Source organism: Ovis canadensis, chromosome 24 (genome assembly GCF_042477335.2).
Source record: "Ovis canadensis isolate MfBH-ARS-UI-01 breed Bighorn chromosome 24, ARS-UI_OviCan_v2, whole genome shotgun sequence".
In the NCBI taxonomy this organism is placed as follows: Eukaryota; Metazoa; Chordata; class Mammalia; order Artiodactyla; family Bovidae; genus Ovis; species Ovis canadensis.
In genome coordinates, this window is record NC_091268.1 from 42,282,900 (window position 1) to 42,305,299 (window position 22,400).

At 54.7% G+C, this 22,400-nt stretch overlaps 1 protein-coding gene across 2 annotated transcripts; it reads left to right on the top strand.

The window, feature by feature from the left end:
- Positions 1 to 196: 196 nt before the first annotated feature.
- On the top strand, positions 197 to 22,181 carry FBXL19 (F-box and leucine rich repeat protein 19). 2 transcript variants are annotated; one of them, XM_069571324.1, is made up of 11 exons: positions 197 to 688; positions 1,976 to 2,176; positions 3,547 to 3,690; positions 3,812 to 3,898; positions 3,992 to 4,210; positions 4,704 to 4,865; positions 5,993 to 6,504; positions 14,721 to 14,884; positions 14,983 to 15,144; positions 20,100 to 20,318; positions 20,424 to 22,181. In XM_069571324.1, exons 2-11 carry the CDS (start codon positions 2,000 to 2,002, stop codon positions 20,600 to 20,602), a joined length of 2,025 nt encoding a protein of 674 aa, XP_069427425.1. In that variant the 5' UTR covers positions 197 to 688; positions 1,976 to 1,999; the 3' UTR covers positions 20,603 to 22,181. The 2 variants fall into 2 exon arrangements, with proteins under 2 accessions (XP_069427425.1, XP_069427426.1); XM_069571325.1 differs by having other exon boundaries at positions 4,704 to 4,736.
- The last annotated feature ends 219 nt before the right edge of the window (positions 22,182 to 22,400 follow it).

A 22,400-nucleotide genomic window follows, 5' to 3' on the forward strand; every position in this document is an offset into this window, starting at 1 on the left:
CTCTATCTCCTAAGGGTCGCGCGCTGGGGGGAGGGGGAGAGGGCGGGGGCGCGCGCAGGCTGGGGGGGCGGGGCCCAGCAGCTTCCTACATCCCCCTCTGCTCGCCCGGTAGCAGTAGCGCAGGGGGCCGCAGACCAGGGGCGGGCCCAGGGGAGGGGGGCAGGTTACAGGGACCCCCCCCTCCCCGGGAACGGGCGGTGGGCGGGGCTTGCACCCCGGAAACGGTGGGGGTCCCAGGCCTGGCCCTGGACCCCTGGGCATTGGGCATCGGGAAGGGGCCAGTTAAAGGGCCGGGGGCGCTGGGGAGAGGCGGGGCGGTGTGGGGGGAGGGGAGCTGGGACTCGGACCCCCGGACTGAGTGGGGCCCGGGCAGAAGCTGTGCACTCTGCGCCCGAGGAGCCCCCGTTGGCCTGGGGGAACTGAGGGACTGAGCCCCCCAGAGCAGGACCTCCCCCTGGAAGGGCCGCGCCGCAGCCCGTGGGAGGGCCTCGCCCCCGGCGCCCCCCATCTCCACTCGCCGCTGTCCCGGCCTCCACCGGAGGGAGGGGCCGAGCGCCCTCGGGGGGCCGTGGACCCCGGCGTTCTGAGCGTTCCGCGCCCCGCGCCTCCCGGCCCCCCCGCCGCCGATGGCCGCCGACCCGCCGGGAGCTGCCGAGAAGGGAGAGATGGCTCCCGGGACACGTGTGAGGTGGGTTCATGCAGCTCCTCCTCACCCCCAGACCTGGGCAGCTCCCAGTCCCATTCATCCTCAGCCCGGCCTCTCTCTCTACCTTGCCCGCCCCCAGCCTCACCCTCGGTTTGCTCCAAACTCCTCATTTCCAGCCCTTCTTCCTGTTAGCCCTCAACCCTTCGGAACTGGCCTTCCTTCCTAGACCTTGCTTCCCCTTGCAGACCCCCATCCCCGCCTGCAGTTGCAGCCCTCCAAGGCCCCTCCCCTGGAGCGCTGGAGGGCTCCTTTCCCCCCATGGATGGGTCTGGAAAGGGGAAAGCTGGGGTAAGACTCTGGATATGAAGAGAGCCTCCAGGCCTGCTGAATCTGTGTGGGATCTTGGAGGATCTGGTTTGCCTGGGAAGAGAAGCCCAAGGGATTCCAGACAATTAGGGATGGAAAGCAGCTTGGGAAGCTGGGAGGCGGGGGGCGGTGCACATGAGCCCATCTTGAGTCCTATGGAGATGTCAGGCTGGATTCTAGAATCCCAGGGAATCTGGGAAATTGCCCAGGTTGACCTGAGAGACCCATAAGGAGGCTGTGTTGGAGCAGAGGGAGCTCTGTGGGGAACAGAGTTGAAATTTGGGGCCACGGAGGGGTTCTGAAGCAGCGTCTGAAGGAAGGTCTGTGAGCGCTGGGAAGTTGGGCAGCCCGGTGGATCTTTAGGGGTTAGATTGGCTGAGTAGGTTCCCATTGAATCAGAGGAGGGAATCTAGGCTTTAGGGGAAGAGGAGTTGGGTGTTAGCTTCTGAGAGAAAAGAGAGAGTTGGCAGTCAGGAATCTGTGGGAATCTGGGAGGTAAATTTGGAGTGTTTCAGCTTGGGGAGAGCCGGGGATGGAGCACATTTGGAGAACAGGGGAAGAGTTGGGACCTGTCTCAGTTGTTCCACAGACAAGGAGCCCTGGTTTTCCCAGGAGCTTTGATGTGGGGATGTCGGTGGAGAGGCCCTTGTCCCTCTCGGTGTCCCTTGGTCCTCCCTGGGTCACGCGGGGGAGTATGGAAGAAGTGTTAGAGTAGGAGTGAGGTCAGGAAGCTAGTTCTCAGGGCTCCCGGAGGAGCCAGGTGAGCTGCTTCAGGAAGAGGGTGGCCTTGCCTAGAGGGAGGGGGGTTCCTCTGACCCCCCACAGGAGGGGCACCTCCTTGTTCCTTGTCTCCCTGGGTAGGAAGCCAAGCTCTGTCTGCCTAGGAGTGGGGGAAGGCTGCCAGGAGTCTCTCCGGCAAGGGTCCCCGTGGGCCCCCCTGAGCTTGCCACCCTCCACCCACAGCCCTCGGCGTTGCTGACGCCCCCAATGTCGTCGAGCAGCCGGGGGCCGGGGGCCGGAGCGCGCCGACGCCGAACCCGCTGCCGCCGCTGCCGGGCCTGTGTGCGAACTGAGTGCGGGGACTGCCACTTCTGCCGAGACATGAAGAAATTCGGGGGGCCCGGGCGCATGAAGCAGTCGTGCCTGCTGCGGCAGTGCACTGCCGTGAGTTCTGCCCCTACTGCAGGGGGGCACCCTTCCCCAGCTGACCTCAGCACCTATCTGGGGGGCTGGGGGTGATTCCTTCGAGAGTCATGTAAAGTTGCCATAGATTCGCTCGTTCGTTCACTGGCTGGTTCACATATCTGCCAGGCCCATTTCTGTCCTCAGCTTCAAGCTGGGGCCAATGTTAGGGTCCACAGAAGAATTCCTCCCACACCCTACTTCAGGCCTTTCCCAACTTTCAGAGGCAGAGACCCACAGAAAGCTCGGGCCCCCTTGGACACCCTCCCCAGAGCCAAGAATGGGTCCTTGCCTTCTTCGGCCTCCTTTTCACCTGTGAGAGTGGTCTTGGATTTGAAGCTAGTCTTACCCACTGTGTGACCTTGAGCAAATCACTGTGACCCTCAAGGTACCTCCTCCGTGAAATGTTTCCTTTGTTGAGTTGTAAAGGTCAAACAGCATGGATAAGAAGGTACCTGCTGCCAGGCGCAGCACACAGTAGGTATCCAAGAACCATGGGGTTGTGCCCGCCTTCCTCATCCTTAGTGCTCCCCAGGGCTCCCGAGAGTGGGCCTTTCCCGGTAGCCTTGGGACCAGCTGCATCCTGTGCTCCCCTTGTGACCCCACCTCCCTTTTTCCCTGCAGTCACCCTTTTCTGGTTCGTCTCTTTGCCCCACAGCCCCTCCCTGTTTTTCCTTTGTCCCCTGACCCTTGCCTCACTTTTCTTCCCTACCTGCTTCTTTCCTGAGCCTGCCTCACAAGCTTCTTGATGTGACTCAGTAATACCCCTGATTTTTTTCCTAAAGTCATATTGTCTGATAGCTGCTCTGTCTTCCCTAAGATCAGTCAGCTGCCCTTAGTGTTCCCAGGGGTCTTGCCAAAACCAGGTTCATTGTGGCCTCCAGGGCAACCCCCATACAGCTAATTGAGCAAACTCAGACTCACTCCAATCTGTCGCCATGTTCCCTCCAGCTCTCTCTCAGTATTACTGTCACCTTGGCCTGTAGTCTTAGAGGGCCTATAGTCCCTCCTTTTCCAAAGCCAGCTATGTCAGGTCACCCAGGACCTGGATCCAGATGCAGCCATCAACAATGTCAACTGTGTACCAACTACCTTTTCTGCACTGTCTCATTTTTATGACAGTCCTGCGAGGAGAAACTTCCTAGCCCCATTTGACAGATGGAGAAACTGAGACAAGGGGGTTAAATCAGTTCAAGGTCATACTGCCAAAAAGGAACAAATTCAGGATATGACCCAGCTTGCCTCCCCTGGGTTCTAAACCTTATCTCGCAGCTTACTAGGGTCCCCAGAAAGAACAGTCTTTCTCCTATGGTTTGCTTTTGGGATCCCTGACACCCCCTTTCCCCCAACAGCCCGTGCTCCCACACACAGCTGTATGCCTCTTGTGTGGGGAGGCTGGGAAGGAGGACACAGTGGAGGGAGAGGAAGAGAAATTTGGTTTGAGCCTCATGGAGTGTACAATCTGCAACGAGATCGTCCACCCTGGCTGCCTGAAGGTGATGGTCCTGGCGACCCTGGAGGCCGGGGTGGGGCTCAGACTCGGGGAGTAAGGAGCTGGGGTAGGATGCCTCTTGAGTTTTTTGACACCTGACATCCACTCCCTGCCTCTGTCTACAGATGGGGAAGGCTGAGGGTGTCATCAATGCAGAGATCCCCAACTGCTGGGAGTGCCCTCGCTGCACCCAGGAAGGCCGGACCAGCAAGGTAGAGGCTGGGGCTTGGGAGGGTGCCAGGCTCTGGGTAGGAGGGAGATCGGGGGTTGGTGCAGAACCTCACCCCCAGCTTCCATCTCCCCAGGATTCAGGTGAGGGACCAGGCCGCCGCAGGGCTGACAACGGCGAGGAGGGTGCCAGCCTGGGGAGTGGATGGAAGCTGACGGAGGAGCCGCCGCTTCCACCACCTCCACCCAGGCGCAAAGGTCCCTTACCTGCTGGGCCCCCCTCAGAGGATGTGCCTGGGCCCCCCAAAAGAAAGGAGAGGGAGGCAGGGAATGAGCCCCCTACCCCGAGGAAAAAGGTGAGCCAGGGAGCATGCTCACTTGATTCAGCCTAAGGGATTTGGGGAGCTGTAGTCCTGTTGCTTTGGGGGGGAACCTGGGACATTCAGCTTCATGGGTTACCCCCAGGGGTTGTTGGGAGATGTAGTTTGGAATTTCAGGTGGGAGGATGGTGCATGTTCAGTGTGGAGGAGAGGTACAGGTGAGAAGCTACTGGCGCTGGACAGGGAAGCTTTGGGTGCTTTAAGGAGGAGGGAGAGAGCATGCTCAAATTAGCTGCTGCAGAGGAGGAAGGAGGGGCTGGAAAGGGCCTGAGGGGGAAGAAAGAGGAGATGAGAGCATGCTCAGTGAGCCAAGACACTGGTTACCCGATGAGCATGCTCAGAGTTCTCCCTGAGGTGGGGGCTTCTGGGATTTGTAGTCTTAAGAGGTGAGCATAGATCTTAGTTTTGTGAACAACCAGGGGTTAATGGCGTTTCTCTCTTGCCCCCTGTCTCCTTCTTGCCCTGGTAGGTGAAAGGAGGCCGAGAGAGGCACCTGAAGAAGGTGGGTGGAGACGCCTGCCTCCTCCGAGGATCGGACCCAGGCGGCCCCGGCCTTCTGCCCCCCAGGGTTCTGAATCCGAGCCAGGCTTTCTCGTCCTGCCACCCTGGGCTCCCTCCCGAGAACTGGGAGGTGTGCCGGGGACCTCCTCCCTCCCCTTCCCACTTTCCTTTGCCCCACCCTCTATCCTGGAGACAGAAATCTGTCCTTTCCTGCCTACCTTATCCTACCCCAGCCCGCTTGGCCACGATGGGCAGGCAGTTGGGCCCCTGGGAAGAGTAGAGGGGAAGAGTGGGTTGGGGCCAGGCCACAAGAGCCGTGGACTTGCCAAGAACCCTTGGGGTATCGTTTGACCCATTTGCCTCATCTTTTCCAAACCTTTAAGGGGTAAGAACTGAGTTCAAATCCCTGTTCAACCATTGACTTGCTGATTGGTCTTGGCAACTTATTAGCTGCTCTGGGCTTCAGTTTCCTCATCCGTGAAATAGAAATGATACCACTTCCCTTATCCAGTCTATGCCACAAAGCTGTTTAATGACATTAAATGAGTTTTGTAAACTGCAAAGGGACTAGATTTGAGGGAAGTAAGGCCCAGAGAGGTTTGAAGACTTGTCAAGGTCACATAGCAATGCTAGCATTCAGCTGTCACTTTGCACTGACGCATCAAATGCCAGGGTCTGCTTGACTGTGCTCAAATTCTTCCTCTGCCATTTGTCAGTTTGTCACCTTGGGCAGGTTCCATAATCTCTCGGAGCCTACGTTTCCTCATATCTGGAAAGAGTGGCCCCAGATGCCACTGCATCCCAGCGCTGTGAGGATGTCATGAGTCAGCGAGGGTGGGAGGCTCCGCCCGGGCCGGATGATCATTGGTACTCCTGTCTCACTGCAGAGACGCTCGAAGTTGTTTGCTCCAGCTTTCTGTGTTGTAGATGATGAGAAAGGGGCTTCCCAAGGTCACAGAGAGAATTGATAGCCTGGTCAATATGCAAAACTAGATCTGTAACTGTTCTCCACACCGCACTACTTTTGGAAACTCATAAGCTATAGAGACACATAAGTCTGAATTCTTTGCATCAGCACCTTCCTGTGACAGATAAGGAAAGTGAGAAGTCCGGAGAGGAGCATGCCTTGACTGAGGCTCCACAGGGCGGGAACTCAGGACTGTCCCTCCAGCTATTCATCCCCCCGTGACTCCTTGGGGGTCGGGGGGTGGAAAGGCAGGTGCCAGGCCCTAGAACAGCCTCCGTCTCTCCCTGCAGAAACCAAAGCCGCCTTTGGCCTCTGCTGAGGGCCCGGCGGTGCCTTCCCCGTCACCCCAGCGGGAGAAGCTCGAGCGCTTCAAGCGGATGTGCCAGCTGCTGGAGCGGGTGCCCGACACATCCTCGTCCTCCTCGGACTCCGACTCGGACTCCGACTCATCAGGCACATCGCTGAGTGAGGATGAGGCTCCTGGCGAGGCCCGGAATGGGCGACGGCCAGCCCGGGGCAGCTCGGGCGAGAAGGAGAACCGCGGGGGGCGGCGGGCTGTGCGCCCTGGCAGTGGGGGGCCCCTCCTCAGCTGGCCCCTGGGCCCCGCGCCCCCGCCCCGGCCCCCGCAGCTGGAGCGGCACGTGGTGCGGCCCCCGCCTCGAAGCCCCGAGCCTGACACGCTGCCTTTGGCTGCTGGATCCGACCACCCCCTGCCCCGCGCCGCCTGGCTTCGTGTCTTCCAGCACCTCGGGCCCCGAGAGCTATGCATTTGCATGCGAGTGTGCCGGACTTGGAGCCGCTGGTGAGTGGCCTGGACAGGCCTGGGTTCCATCGCCCCACACGCGCCTCACTCGCTGGGTGACCTGCAACAGGTCCCTGTGCCTCTCTGGGCCGGGCGCTGGTGCTGATGGTGCTTCTGTAGGATGTACATGCTGTAGCTGGTGCTTCTGTATTGACTGCACAGGCTGCTTTTGATTTATTTGCTCACTGAACCCTCACAACAACTCTGTGAGGTGGGTATTGTTATCCTCATTTTCAGAAGAAGCTGAGGTCAAGGTCACATGGAGAGGAAACAGTAGAACCAGGAATTTGAACCTAGTCCTTCTGGCTCTAGAACCTTTCTCCTTAAAATTGTTACTTATGAGTGTTTAATATGTGCCAGGTATAGTGCTGACTGCTGTACCTGCATCCTCTCACTTGCTTTTCACCTCTCTCTGCTGCTGCTAAGTCGCGTCAGTCATGTCCGACTTTGCCACCCCTTAGATGGCAGCCCACCAGGCTCCCCCGTCCTTGGGATTCTCCAGGCAAGCACACTGAGGACAGTCTTATTATTGCTCCCACTAACACATAAGAAGGGGCCTCCCAGGTGCCTTAGCAGTAAAGAATCTGCCTGCCAGTGCAGGAGCCTTAGGAGATTCAAGTTCGATCCCTGGATGGGGAAGATCCCCTGGAAGAGGGCATGGCAACCCATTCCAGTATTCTTGCCTGGAGAATCCCATGGACGGAGGAGCCTGGTGGGCTACAGTCCGTGGGGTCGCAGAGAGTGGGACACGACTGAAGGGACTTAGCACACATGCATGCACACCTAAGGAAGCCCTTTATGGGGCTTCCTCACTTCCCACTGCAGAGGCCATGAGTTCAATCCCTGGTGAGGGAACTAACATTCTGCAAGCCATGTGGCGCAACCAAAAAAGCAGAAAGCCCTTTGCTGAGCGGCCCCTGCTACCCAAGTGGCAGCCATATTTGGGCCTCCTGATTATGCTCGGAACTTCTTTGTGGCCTGGAGGCACCACCAGCACCCTCCACTTACCCTCCTCCCATCTCCCCACTGCTTCCTGAGTCTTGTTTCTATAGGAATGTGGGTCAGCCTCTCCAACCCTTGGTCTTACTCTTCGGTCCTGTCCCTTTCAACCCCCACCCCCACCTCTCCACCAAACTCCTCCAACACTCCCCCCACACCCCAAAAGAGCACATAGAGGCTTTCTGCATGTTGACAAGCCTTCATTCGTTTTCACGTTCCCATGTAAGTATTTGGGGCAAATACCATATCTGTTTTATCTTCATGTTCTCAGCACAGGACAAAAGGTAATGTGTGTTAGTTGCTCAGTCATGTCCGACTGTTTGCCAACCCCATGGAGTATAGCCTGCCAGGCTCCTGTCCATAGAATTCTCCAGGCAAGAAAATTGGAGTGGGTTGCCATTTCCTTCTCCAGGGGATCTTCCCACTGAACCCCTGTGTCTCGGATTGCAGGCAGATTCTTTCCCGTCTGAGCTACCAGGGAAGCCCAAAGGGTAATGTAGGTGCTCAAAACACATTTCATTAAGTGAGTAAATCCAGGTTTTTTCCCCAGACCCTTCCTGTGGCCCGGGCATCCTGTTGGGATGTGTACACGTTAGTTGATATGTTCCTCATACCAACAGCCCTGTGAAGGGAGAGCGTGAGGGACACTCGAAGTCACAGTGCAGTCAGTGGCTGACCTTAAACCCCAGTCCTTTTCCTTAGGATTCTGGTGTACTTGTTCACACTTGCTGGTCTGCGGAGGCTACAGAGCTACAAGGAGGGGAAGGCAGGCTCTGGAGATAAATTACCCATAGTTGAATCTTTTTTTTTTTTTTTAATGCTTTTTTTTGGTTTGTTTGGCTTCGCCAGATTTTAGTTGTGAGCTCTTAGCTGGGGCATGTGGGATCTAGTTCTCTGACCGGGGTTTGAACCTGGACCCCCAGGAACAGTCCTCCCTAGTTGAATCTTTCACTGCTGAGCTGTATGCTATCAGGCTAGTTCCTTTGTGCATCAGTTTCTTCATCTGTTAAAATGGGAACCAAGGCATTTACTTCATGAGTGTTTTTGTGAGCTGATACAATAAAGAATTGAGGACAGTACCTCGGAAATAGAAACTTCTTAGTGCCTTAACAGCAATCATTATCACTGGTTCAGCTACAAATATCTACTGAAAGCACAGACTTTTAAAATTCTGGGAACTCAGATCTGTGCCCTTGAAGAGTTTTCAGTCAACCTGCAACGTAATAGAAACAAGTAGTTACAGCAGTTGCTGGGATCACCTCCTCCGCCTCTAGTAGTCTTTGGGGAACCGTTTGCCAAGGCCTCTTGGTCAGGGCCAGCCCTGTGCTTGGTACATGGGACCCAGAACTGATGAAGACTCAATTTCTGTCTCAAGGGGAGACTCGTGACTGCAGGTGGACGAAGCAGAGAAGCTGACTGGATGGTGGTTTTCTGCTTGGGCTTAGGAGTCTAGTCCCCATGGGTTTCTCACCTGTGACTGCTGTACTTCTTGGATGAGTGGCCATGGGTGGATTGCTATACCTATCAGGGCCTCAGTTTTCTTATCTGTAGTCTGGGTTCATATCAATACCTAGTAGGGATGAAATGAGGTGATTCTTGGAAAATGCTTAGCACCATCACTAAAGGGTGCTAAATGCTCAACACAGTGGTGGTTTTGGATGAGCAGAATGAGGGTAGGGCTGAACAAGGGCCTGAGAGGGCACAGTGGGACTAGTCTAGAGGCTCTGTCAACCTGGGCACAGAGGCAGGGCCTGTGGGGATGAAGAGGAGGGACAGGAGTTGAGAACTTCTTAGGAAGCAGGATGACTTGGGTTTGGTGACTAAATGGATGTGGAGGCAGTAGGGTGACATGCAGCTGGATTTCTGGTCCATGAGCCTGGATGGGCAGCAAGATCATGGCACAAGCTTGGGAATACTTAGCAGGGGCAGGTTCCCGGGTCAAGCCAAGTACTCACATTTGCCAGGTTTGGTCTGAAAGGCCTTTGGGCCCATCAGGCACTAACAGGAGAGCACCTGGAGGCACAGGTCTGTTGCTTAAAAGAAAGATCCAACTTGGGGAGTTTTTAACCTATAGATAGCAGCTTCAAGGAAGAGGCCAGAAATCAGTGTCCGCACTTGCGAGTTAGAGAAAGAACAGCCAGAGACTTGCAGGGGATTGGGAGCAGAGTGTGTCCCGAAGGAGAGATTGAGGAGGGAACAGGGGTGGGTGTTGGCGAGAGGTCACGGAAGATCAAGGACCAGAAGTGTCAGTTGGATTTTGCTCCAAAGAGGCCTGGCTGTCTTCTGCTGTGTTGTGGTGGGGGGAGGGCACTGGAGCCAGGTTGCCTGGAATTGAGGTTGGACTTGATCTGTTTGTTCTCTGCCGTGTCCCTAGTTTCTAGGATACCCGGCATACAGGAGGTACTGAAAAAACACTTGTCGAGTGAATGAAAGTGAGGAAATAGAGTTGGAGTGTGAAAAAGAGGTAGCGAAGGTGGAGCTGGATAGAAATTTGTAGGTGGGAGAGCAGGAAGTTGCAGGCTTTCCCGTCGGATGGCTTCCATCTTCTCTTGGAAATGGGAGGCACAGTGATCTGCCCAGGTCAGGGGAGGGAGGTGGGGTCATGGGGGGAGGCAAGGCCTGGGGGAGTTCAGGAGTCCCAGGGAAGAGGGTGGAGACTTTGCTGGAAATGAGCAAGGAAGGCACTATACTGCCTGGTCAAGGCAGCTGGACTTGGGACTAAACACTGATGGACAGATGGAAGGAGCTCAGTGCCAGCAAGGAGCCCAGAGAGCTGATAAGGAAGAAGTGGCTTTGGGTTGGACCCTGGGAAGCTGTGAAGTCCTTACAGGTAGCAGTTTTGGCTGGTCTAGCTCTGTGGCCCCAGAGGGCGTCTGCAAGAGGGAGGTTTTGGACTCAACTTTGGAGGTGGGTTGAGTTGGTCAGGGGTGTCTGGAGTCAAGGGGAAAGGGAGTGGGGTAGGGCATTTGGCCATCAGGCTCGGCATCCCGTGGGTGATGGATGCCTTGGCCTTGGACTTCTTCCAACCTCTTACCTAAGTGTCATCCTCTAGTCTAGGAAGAGGGCTTCCCAGGTGACTCAGTGGTAAAGAATGTTCCTACCAGTGCAGGAGATGTGGGTTCGATTCCCTAGATCAGGAATATCCCCAGGAGAAGGAAATGGCAGCCTGCTCGAATATTCTTCCCTGGAAAATTCGATGGACAGAAGAACCTGGTTCATAGGGTCGCAAAGAATCAGACACGACTTAGTGACTGAACATGCATACACTAGTCTAGGAAGAACCTGTCTATGGCCCCTGTTACCCTCACAACAAACTTCCGTGGTCCTGTTGGGCATCTGGACAAGAACAGTGACTGCACTAAACACTTCCTCTGCATAGTCTCTCCCCTTTTTTTTTTTAAATATCTTTTGTTTAATTATTTTAAATCACTATTAAAATGAAACGAGTTAATTTACTCTCCCTTCATTTTTGCAGCAAACCTGTGAAATCAGTGCTGCTTTTACACCATTTTATGGTTTGGAAAATGGAGGCCCAGAGAGAGCAAGTGACTTGCCTAAGGTCACTCCAAGCACAGAGGCGGCAGAGCTGGGGCTTCGATCCCTACCGCTCACACTCCGTGCCTCGGAGCTCTGTGCCCATGTTCATCCACCCTGGCCTTCCAGCCTTCCTGGCCAAGACACCCCTACCCTGGGCTGGCCCTCCTCCGTAGCCTCACCCCTAACTCTTCTCCATGTTGGAGCTCTCGATCCAGACCAGCTTGCTCTACCACCTGGCTCTGCTACCATGTCATCGAAGTGGGACCTTGAAATCAGTCTCCTAACTTCCCTGGACCTCATTTTCCTGACCTCTAAAAAGGAGATGGTGATTATAGTATTCACCTCCTAGGGCTGTTGTGAGGTTAAATGTGTAATGCGTAGAACGTAGTAAACCCTTGGTGAACACGGGTTTTCATGGGTGAACGTGAGGTATTCAGGTATTCGTGCTGGAGTCATCGTCTTCGTCATCCTCATTGTTACGGGGAGATGATGAATTGCCTTTTGTTCCTACTGCCTAAGATTCTCAGAGCTCTCCTGGTTTTTTTTTTTTTTTCTGTGTACTTGGCCAGGACACTGGTTCTTCCTTATCTGAACTCAGATCTCCTTCCTCCTCCCTCAATAGAATTAACTCCTGCTGTGCAGCACGCAGGATCTTAGTTCCCTGACCAGGTTTCAAACCTGTGCTCCCTGCCGTGGAAGCGCAGAGTCCTAACCACTGGACCGCCAGGGAAGCCCCAACTGTTGCCTTCCTTCAAGTCTCAGGTCTGGCATTGTCTCCCCAGGAACGTCCCCGACCCAGTTTCTCACCGGCTCTTATCATGTCCCTTGTTGTCCCAGTTACTGTAAGACTCAGCTGCCTCCCCCGTTTCCTCACTGTTCAGCGTCTCGACACTTAGTATCAGTAGGGGGCCCTCGGTGACTATTGGCTGCCACTCTGAGATTTAAACCCAGTGTTCTGGTCATCCAAGGGCAAAGGGACAAATTAGCTGCAGCCAAGAAAAATCAGGAGAGACTTCCTGGAAGAGGAAGCACTGGAGCTGAGCCCTGAGGGATCCGGGTTGGTTGGCATTTCCATCAAAGACAAATATGTGCTGAAATGGGTTGGCACCAGATAGCAGGTGTCTGTTGGTAAGCAGGTGGTTTGGCCTGGCTCTTGTGGAGTGCAGTATACAGATAGCTGGTGGCCTGTGTGTGCCCTCGGGGGGAAGGGTTCCCAACTAGCCACATAAGATCCAGGAGGGCTTCACGGTGGTGGTGATGGTTGAGCTGGAACTCATGACTGGGTCAGAATGAGCAGAGAGAAATTTTGGATGGAATGGGATTTCACTAAGTAGAAGCAGATAAGGGACAGAACCTAGGGGCAGAAGCTGGATTGAAGGTGGGTAGTTTTTTTGTTTTTTTTTCTTTTCCTGTTTAGAATCGGAGAGATTTGCAAGTGTTTATTGTTTGAGTGGGTGGAACCAGAAGAGGGGGAGGCTAGAATGCCAGAAGAGGAAGGGAAATGGTAGGAGGTGGCAGGTGGGACAGAGGGTGGAGTTTTTTGGATCAAAGCCTTGGTGTATGTGTTTCCAGCTTTCCCTAAAATGTCACCCAAGGGTTCTGGAGTTTGCCTGAGACTTGCAAGTGGCACAAAAACTTGGCTTGATCTTTCTATTATTAATAGTTTTGAAAAGAAAGTACCTCCATTGGGTGCTGTTATATCTTTCGGATGTGTGCACGCTCAGTTGTGTCCACTCTTTGGAACCTTATGGACTGTAGTCCACCAGTCTTCTCTGTCCATGGAATTTTCCCGGCAAGAATCTTGGAGTGGGTTGCCGTTTCCTCCTCCAGGGCATCTTCCTGACCCAGGGATCGAACCTGCGTCTCATACATCTGCATTGGCCAGCGGATTCTTTCTTAACAACCTTTCTAATACTTATCTCCCTTTGAACAAAAATAGTCTTTAGATGGCAGCCAAAAGCCATAGCAACACCTAGCTAGAATTTAATAATCCTGGTCTGTTTTTATGGTGTTTATGTCTAAGTATAACATATGTATGTGAAACCATACTGGTTTTCAGTGCAAATGCTGGTTTTAAGAATTGATTTAAAGATGAATTTACGTTCTGCAGATAAGTGGATACTGAATGACGAGTTTGGGCATTTCTGCCCCAGCCCAGGGCTTCCTGAAGGGAAAGCCTCCAGAAGCGGGGCTGGGAGAGAGATAAGAGACAGCTTCCTGGTTCCCCTCCCCACCCCTGCTGCTTCTGATACAGTTCATCTCGCCTAGTGGGAACTTTCTGACATGGCTTTGAACTACTGTACTGAAAGAAACTTTTCAAACCGCATCTCGAGAACTCTAGTGTATGGGGTTGGCCAAAAAAAATTTGTTTGATTTTTCCATAACAGCTTATTTGGGGGTAACCTGAACGAACTTTTTGGCCAACCCAGTACTATAGTGTATTAGTAGATGACTTTGGCAGAGATGGGGAAGGGTTCCTTGGTAACATCAGTTTGGGAAGCGCTTCTCCAGTTTTCTGCATGCTGGTCTCATCAAGGCTGTCAGAGTTGCTGGAGACCAACCCATTTCACTGCATGCAGGCCTCATTCATCTTTGTAGTTTCAACAAGTGGGACCTGCTGGGCCTTCCATAAACACTGACCGAATCACTGGGAAGCCATGAATGGAGTGTGTGGTAGGGGTGCTCTGTGGGAGCTTTGGGTGGTTCACATTCAGCTTGGGATCATCCATTTGTGCAACAGATATACAGCAGGTAAACTACACACCTGGCCCAGTGCTGGGCACTGGGGGTGCTGAGGGGAAGAAGCCAGGGCTGCCCTTGTGAAGTCTCCATTCTGGCTGGAGGCTCATAGTAATCACAGACTAGTAAGTCCAGCCCTGGGCAGCTGGTCCTCAGGATGAGCAGATGTGGATCACGGGCGGAAATTAGTAGAGGTTGAGAAGTTCCCACAGCCACCATAACTGGTGAGAAGCCCAAGGCAGAGGATGGGGGCTACTGCTGGATCTCTTTGGGTCTCCATCAAATACAGTGTGTAGAGTGTGTTTGTCTTTGGCACAATGCTTTGGAAGCTTTAGGTCCCCTGACTATAGATTTTTTTCTGTTTTTGGTTGGGCTGGATCTTCACTGCAGGTGAGGCCTTGCAGTGAGCTCTAGATGATCAGGCTCTAGAGCACACAGCCTCAGTAGTGGCAGCACGCAGCTTATCCGGGTACTCCATGCAGACTCTCTAGTGCAGTACATGGGCTTAGTTGCCCCACGGCATGTGGGATCTTAGTACCCCAACCAAGGATCAAACCCATGTCCCCTGTACTGGAAGGCAGATTCTTAACCACTGGACCAGGAAAGTCCCTGTAAGGTCCACTAACTGTAAGAACCCCATTTGATCTTATAACCACCTGGTGGGCAAGGCCCACCTGTTGACTATCACTTTCTGTGTTATAAACAAGGCCTGAGGCTCAGAGAGAGGGATAGGCTTGCCAAAGATCTCACATCCAATTAGTGATGGAGTTGAACCCCACACCCAGTGTTCTTGGCCTGGGTCCTGGGGCTTCCTGCCCACCCCTGCTGTTTGGTATGGACCAGGAGAGAACTGGGGTGAATTGTGAAACAGGGTGGGGATTGTGGCTTCCCTGAGACTGAGCTGAGGATTGAGGTCTCTGTCTCCCCCTTGTGGCCAACAGGTGCTACGACAAGCGTCTGTGGCCTCGAATGGACCTGAGCCGGAGGAAGTCACTGACCCCGCCCATGCTTAGTGGTGTGGTTCGCCGCCAGCCTCGAGCCCTGGACCTCAGCTGGACAGGTGTCTCCAAGAAGCAGCTGATGTGGCTTCTGAACCGACTGCAAGGTAGTGCCGGGTGGTGAGGTGGGGTGGGGTGAGGGAAGGGAACAGACCTGGGACAGCCCTTCTAGCACCTGTTTCCGGGGACCTCCCCCTTCCCCCAGGCCTGCAGGAGCTGGTGCTCTCTGGCTGCTCCTGGCTCTCTGTCTCTGCCCTGGGCTCAGCCCCACTGCCGGCCCTGCGGCTGCTGGACCTCCGCTGGATCGAGGATGTTAAAGACTCCCAGCTCCGCGAGCTACTGCTGCCTCCGCCAGACACCAAACCAGGTGTGGCCTTTCTTGGCTCCTTTGTAGGAGGGGTTGGACAGGCTGGGGGATGAGGCCTCCAAGGTCTCTTCCGACTCCTGCTGGGTGTTAAAGGATTTGAAGAACAGATAGAGCTTGAGGTTGAGGAGACAGGCCCTGCTTGGCCCATGTTCATTCATTCACTTTCCTGCTGTGTGCTGGGCCCTGTGATCAGAGCTGAGGGGATGGGATAAGGAAGATGTAGCCCCTGACTTCCAGAGGGGAAGATAATTAGGGGATGAAATGCAGTGTGGGACAGGAGGATGACACAGAATTCTAGGAGAAGCCAGGAGATTGTGAGCGAAATCTCTGGGTATGGTGGGCCCTATTGGGGGAGACTTCTCCCAGGGGAGCAGAGGGACCACTGTGGAAGAATGCAGGCCTGGGGTGGCTGGTCAGTTCCATTTGTCAAGAGGAGCCAGACAAAGGATCTTCTGTGAAATATCCTGGTTTTTAAATGATGGCACGTAATTCAGCTTCTTTTTAAAATTCATGTGTGGGCCCAGCAAAGATATGATTGAGCAGTAGAATTGGCCCCTAGATCCTCTTGCCCTGAAGTGAAACGATGAGGACTTTTCTGGGGAGCAGAGCAGAAACAAGGGAGCTAGCTGACTTGCACGGTTGTGTGGAGGTGGTGGTTACATTTCCTGAGTCAGACCCCAGCCACCTCTTCACCCGGCTCAGGCCCTGGCCCCTGCCACCAGGTAAAGTCAGCTTCATGGCACATGGCCTCTGGGCCCGGCCCTGGGTAGGGCCCTGGAGACCTCAAACTGAGTGAGCCCCATTCCCCAGTCATGTAGAAATAGAAGGGCATGATATGGTAATGGCTGTGGTCAGTGTGGGGGTGGGGAGGTGGGAAAGGAGGGCGATGAGAAAAGCCCTTCTTAAGGAGGTGCTATTTGAATTGAGTCCTGAAAGAGACAGGGTTTTCCCAGGGAGTGTGAAGGAATAAGCAGTTTTGTGAAGCCTGGGAACCATGCTGGCAAAGAGGGGATGCTGGGAACTGGGGCTGGTCTGGTAAGCACCAACCTGGTCACTTTAGGGGTCCTATTGAGGTGTGAGGTAGGAGTGCTGAGGCCTGGAGCTCTTTGTCTAGTTCTAGCCAGGAGCTGGGATACTCAGCATTTTCTCTGGTCCCCACCAGTGTGTTTTCCATGATGAAGCCAGGGGAACCACCCAGATCAGGTCTGTCCATGTCACCCCGTGCTCTCCACTCGTTCTTGTTGTTCCCTGGTGCTCTTTGGATGCAGATCAGTATTTTACCACGGTCTATAAGGCCACTGACCTATGCTATCCTGACATTTCAGCCATCTCAGCCTCCTTGCCAAGTTTCCTCCAGCCCCAGGGCCTTTGCCCACTCCTCTTTGCCTAGAATGCTCTATCCTCCTTCGCCTGATACCCAGTCGCTTTCTAGGCTGCAGCATCAGTGTCACTTCCTCCTAGAAGCCCTCCAAGGTCTCCTTCTCCATTGAGATGAGAGTCCCTCTTCCAGAGAGCAGTCCCCTTCTAGCATATCATTGTACAGTGGTGAAATGATTTGGTTAAAATCTGTCTCCTACAAGGTTCTTAAGCTCCATGAGGTCAAAGACTGTCAGCTCAGTGCAGCACCTTGCTTTGGCAGCTCTCCTTCATGGCTCCCTTCTTGCCAACCCATCCCCCTCACAGCTGTCTTGGAAGGGGAAGGAACTAGGATAGAGAAGGAACTAGGATTTCTGGGTGAGGCCCAGAGGGCTTGAGTGACAGCTGCAAGTCACACAGGCCAGGCCAAATCTGAGCACCTACCCATGGCCCTCTCTTCCTGGAGCTGGACTGAGCGTTGAAAACAGTGCATTCCGTGAGGTGAGAACGCGCCGGTTGCCTGGCAGACCAACTCCATCTTCTCCTGCTTGAATTGACTTCATTCTAAGCCCCTTTATCAGGAGCTCGCAAAGGTGAGCCATCCAGGCCCCCCCTAAGCCTAATATGCTCCTTGAGACTCTACCCACTTTTTTTTTCCCCTTGGCTACACTGGGTCTCTGTTGGCTTCACTCGGGCTTTCTCTAGTTGCAGCAAGTGGGAGCTACTCTTTATTGCAATGCACAGGCTTCTCATTGTGGTGGCTTCTCTTGTTGCAGAGCAGGGGCTCTAGGGCACATGGGCTTCAGTGGTTTTGGTGCTTGGGCTCAGTAGTGGCTCACGGGCTCAGTTGCTCCTTGGCATGTGGGATCTTTCTGCACCGGGGATCGAATCCATGTCCCCTGTATTGGCAGGCGGATTCTTAACCGCTGGAGCACCATGGAAGTCCTGTCCGCCCACCTCTATCCCCTTGGCTTCCTGTCCTCATGTGGCATCCCTGGATTAACACTGCAAGTTTTCCTACTTCTTTGCTTTTGCCCCTGCTGTTCTCTGCCTGGCTACCCTTCCCTTCCCCATTCCTTCTCATTCAAATAAATCCCTGAAGGCCCACCTCAGTGAAATCCTTGAGCCCACTGGCCTTGCCCCAGCCACACGAGACCTCTCTTTCCTCTGCTTCCCTCAGGCCTTTAGCTGTGGCCTGAGGTTGAGGGCATCAGCAGGTATGTCCCCTCTCCAGGCTCTCAGCTCCTCAAAGAGAAAAGGAGAGAATTCAGAGCTTGCCAAGTAGGTGCCCAGAGGTGGCCTGGAAGGTTACAGAAGTGGTGAGCTTGGTGCAGGATGTTAGGGAGTACACCTTGCCACCCCGCTTCAGCATCGTCGTTGGGTGAATGGGGTAGCCCAGTGATGCTAGATCTTACAATTTTTCAGGGAAAAGCTCCATATCAAAATTTCTTTATAAAAATGGCCTTTTATGTAGCATCCCTGGTGGCTCAGATGGTAAAGAATCTGCCCGCAATGTGGGAGACCCAAGTTTGATCTCTGAGTCAGGAGAAGGGAATGGCTACCTGCTCCAGTATTCTTGCCTGGACAGTTCCATGGACAGAGCAGCCTGGTAGGGGTCAGACAGGAGTGAGCGACTAACACACACCTCTTATGTAGCATCAGTCATTCAGAAAAATGTGAACACTTTGCAGATCCATAAAACACTCATGCAGGCTAGTTCCCTGACTTGGTGTCGTATGATCTAGTTTATTTATTTCTGGGTGAGGCTGGGACCTGGAAAGCCAATAGCATTGTGGTTAAGAGTTAGGACTTCTGAGTCACAAGGCCTGGTGTCTTGGCTCTGTTCATCCATAGTCATGTTATCTTGAGGATGTAAGGCTTGGGGATGTAAGCCTGAGTGTTCTCATCTGTAAACAGGAATGATGATGAGAAAACTTGTCTCCCAAGGCTTTGGTTCTTAAAGTGTGGTCTCGGGACCAGCAGCTCAGCGTTGCTGGAGAACTTGGTTTTTCCTTTGTCTGGATTTTTTTTAACCATGCCATGTGGAATGCAGGATCTTAGTTTCCCAACCAGAGATGGAATCTATGCCCCATGCAGTAGAAGCACAGAGTCTTAACCTGGACCTCCAGGGAAGTCCTAGGAGAACTTGTTAGGCTGCCTGGGGGTGGGGCCAGCAATTGGTTTCAACCAGCAGCCCAGGGAGATACAGAAGTCAGTCTCTGTCTGTCTGTCTCTCTCTCGTTTTTTCTTTTTCTCTCTCCTCTAATCGGAGGGCCACTGGGCTAGGGGCAGGCTGCCACTTAGCTGCTACCTGGCCTACAGTGCATGCTCAGGCATAGTTACAAAAATGGAAATGCAGGATCATGGTAGATACAATATAAAGGAAAGCTTTGGGGGCAGGGATGAAGGGTGGGAGCTCTTCTACCCCAGAGATGGAGGAAGGGGAGTTCTCTGAGCTCAGACGGGAAAGCCAGGGACCCTGGCCAAGCAGGGGACTAAACACAGGTGGCCTTGGGCAGGGTTCCCTGTGGAGTTTGGCTCAAGTGTTTCTGAAGGAGGGAGAGGAATTTGGAGCTGAGACAGGGGTGAGACCTTGTAGGAACTCAAATGTTCTCCCAAGTAGATTAGACTTCTGAGGTGCCCTTGGAGAGTTTTGAGCAGAAGAGGGATGTGGTCTCATATATTTGAGAACTGCTCTTTTTTTAAATTAATTTTTATCTGAGTATAGTTGCTCTACAGTGTGGTAGTGTGGTGTTAGTTTCTGCTGTACAGCAAAGTAAATCAGCTATATGTATACAAATACACATCCCCTCTTTTGGGGATTTCCTTCCCATTTAGGCTGCAAGAAAGCACTAAGTAGGGAAGCTTCCATGAGCTGTACAGTAGGTTCCCGTTGTTTACATATTTGATACACAGTGTCAGCAGTGTATCTGTGTCAAGCCCCAGCTCCGGGTGTCACCCCGCCCCCCTTTCTCCCTTGTGAGAATTGCTCTTTCGATAAGTGAGGAGGTAGGACAGGAGGCCGTCCTGTTGGGGATGTCATTTGTTGGATGAGTGACTATATATTGACAAGCATCTATATCCCAGGTCCTGGGCATAGATCAAGACACAAAAATTCCTGCCTTGCTGGAAGTGGCATTCTGGTGCAAGGGTCCCCAACCCCCAGTGTCACTCCCCATGGCTCCCCGTTGCTCCCATTACCACCTGAAGCGTCCCCCCCTCCCTCAGCCCTGTCCATGGAAAAATTGTCTTCCATGAAACCAGTCCCTGGTGCGAAAAAAGGTTGAGGACTGCTGTTCTAGTAGGAGAGAGAAAAATACGTCAGTGAAGGCTTTGGAGCACGTGGAATGTTATAGTTCCGAATGGCATAATCGTGGAGGGCCTCCCTGAGGAGGCAGTGTGAGCAGTGGACAGATGAAATGATGGCAGCTTGTGTGGGTTTGGGGGAGAAGAGCAAGCCATGAGCCACTCAGAAAATGCAAATCGAGGTTCCTTTAGAGTGGGAGCAGGTCGGGGGTGGTGAGGGAGGAGGGTGCAGATGTAGCCGGTGCGGGGATGGGAACGGCCCACAGTGGTGACCTCTTCTCTGCCTACCACAGGGCAAACGGAGAGCCGAGGACGGCTGCAGGGGGTAGCAGAGCTGCGCCTGGCCGGCCTAGAGCTGACGGACGCCTCCTTGCGGCTCCTGCTGCGCCACGCACCCCAGCTGAGCGCCCTGGACCTGAGCCACTGCGCCCATGTTGGGGATCCCAGTGTCCACCTTCTCACGGCCCCCACCTCCCCGCTCCGAGAGACCCTGGTACACCTCAATCTCGCCGGTAAGCGCCGTCCCTTATCTCTCCATCCTTCTAGCCTCCTGGGCCCTGTGATCCGGGTGGACCCCTTGCTCACCTTCTGGTCTCAGCTGCCGTCGCCCCCCTCAGGTTGTCACCGCCTCACGGACCACTGCCTCCCGCTGTTCCGCCGCTGCCCGCGCCTCCGCCGACTCGACCTGCGCTCCTGCCGCCAGCTCTCCCCGGAAGCTTGTGCCCGGCTGGCAGCCGCCGGGCCCCCTGGCCCCTTCCGCTGTCCAGAAGAGAAGCTGCTTCTCAAGGACAGCTAGTTGGGTGCCCCTCACCCTCCCCCAGGACTCATCAGGAGCCTGGACCTCAGGCCTTCATTTCACCCCTGCCAGGAGGCCAGGTCACCCACCTCATGACTTGGTATTCCTGAGTTTTACGACTTGGGGTTCCTGCCCAGGGACTCGAGCCAGCCTCCCCCACTCTCTACCCCCTGCACTGAAATCTCTGGGGGTCTCTTCTTCCCATCCCCTCCCCCTTCCACCTGCTTCATCGTCCATCCCCTGGGGGAAGCGGGTCAGAGGTACTGGGGGCCGCTGAGCCAAAGGGCTGGTGGGAGGGGGGTTGAGGTGCAGTTTGAGGTGGGGCGAATGGGGAGAGTATCTGCACACAAGATGCTGGGAGCAGGGGGCTGGGGGAGGTGGAGGATGGGCTGGGGGGTGGGGGGCGGGCAGAGAGCAGACCATCAGGGGTTCAGGGAACAAAGACCAGATACTTGGAGTTGGGGGGTAGGGTGGGGGGGCCAAAAAGGGAAACCAGAGGAGCAATTGGGGATCCAGGTGTCAGAGATGAGGGGATTCGGGGAACCAGGGGAAAGCAACAGGGCTGAGTGAGGGGCGGGGGGCAAGAGCAGGTGCAGGGGGGCAGTAGTAGCCTCTCGGGCCACCCCTCTCCTTCCTCCTCCCCGGACTTCAGTTCCTTCTCCCCAGCCCTGACTCCTTGAACGTCACTGACAATGGCAGCTATCTTGAGGAGTGGGGCCCGCGGGCCTACCCGCTGTTCAGCGCGCCCTGGGGAGTGGTGAGGGGTACCCCCGCCCCCTACCTGCCTCCCCGCACTATACTTGAACATTCATCTGTACTGAAGTGTTACTTGAACCGGGGGAACCTCGGACCTGGGGGAGCCAGAGCTTAAGGGGACGGGACCAGCTTGGACTGAGACTGGACTGGTGGACCACCCAGTTCGGACTGGACCACCCCAGGCTCTCTTGCTTTACTGTATTGAGCAGCTCCACCCCTCCTGACCCTGAGGTGGGGGTGGGGGGTGGTGGGCCAGCCCAGTGATGGGGAAGATGGGACTCCTCCAGCTTGGCTCTTCCCACTCTTTCATCGTCATGGAACCTTGTATCCCATTTGCCCAGGGAACTGCCACTCCTGGTTGCCATGGAATTAGCAGCCAATGGACACCTCCCAAAGCCAGTGCTAAGGCTGGAAATGGCCCCTCTTAGTTGCCATGGGAACATAGTAGCCTCTTGGCCCTCCCCTGCCCCTACTTCTGCGGGGGCGGGACTTTGGGAGCCAGGGGCCGGGGCAGGGGCCAGGTCCCGCCCCTCAGCCTGGGTCTCCCTGGGGAGCCAGACTGGACCATATTGGGGAGGGGGGAATATCCACATACCTCAGGTAACAGGGAGGTGCACGGGTGGGGGGGGAGGGACTGGGTGGACCAAAGGCCGGAGGGGAGGGGGTCCTGGGGATTCGCAGAAGGCTTGAGGATGGGGCCGCTTGGGGGAGGGGGAGGAGGCAGCCCAGCGAGGGATAAGCGGGGGACCCAGCCGGGCTGGGCCCCTTGGCCCCGGATCTGTACAATATGGTTTGCTATAAAACTCAAAATCTTCCAGCCGGGGCCGGCGAGTTTGCGTGTGGTTGTCTGCGGCGTTAGGGATGCCGGGGGTGGGAGTTGGGGGGGATGACCCGAGTATTCTTTGAGGGTCTGGGAGGATGGGGCTCTTTGGATGGGTCTGGGGCACCTAAGGTCTAAGTGGGCCTCCAGAAATTGAGGCTGCAGGGCCTCCTGCAGTCTTTAGGGTGAGATGGGGTCACTTCCCCCGAGTTCACTGTTCAG

Bases quoted from the DNA above. Each gene is read 5' to 3' on its own strand.
- FBXL19 (XM_069571324.1), top strand. From the start codon at position 2,000: ATGTCGTCGAGCAGCCGGGGGCCGGGGGCCGGAGCGCGCCGACGCCGA. The intron at 4,211-4,703 runs GTGAGCCAGGGA...TTGCCCTGGTAG, and splicing joins CCCCTACCCCGAGGAAAAAG to GTGAAAGGAGGCCGAGAGAG. The intron at 4,866-5,992 runs GTGTGCCGGGGA...CTCTCCCTGCAG, and splicing joins TCCCTCCCGAGAACTGGGAG to AAACCAAAGCCGCCTTTGGC.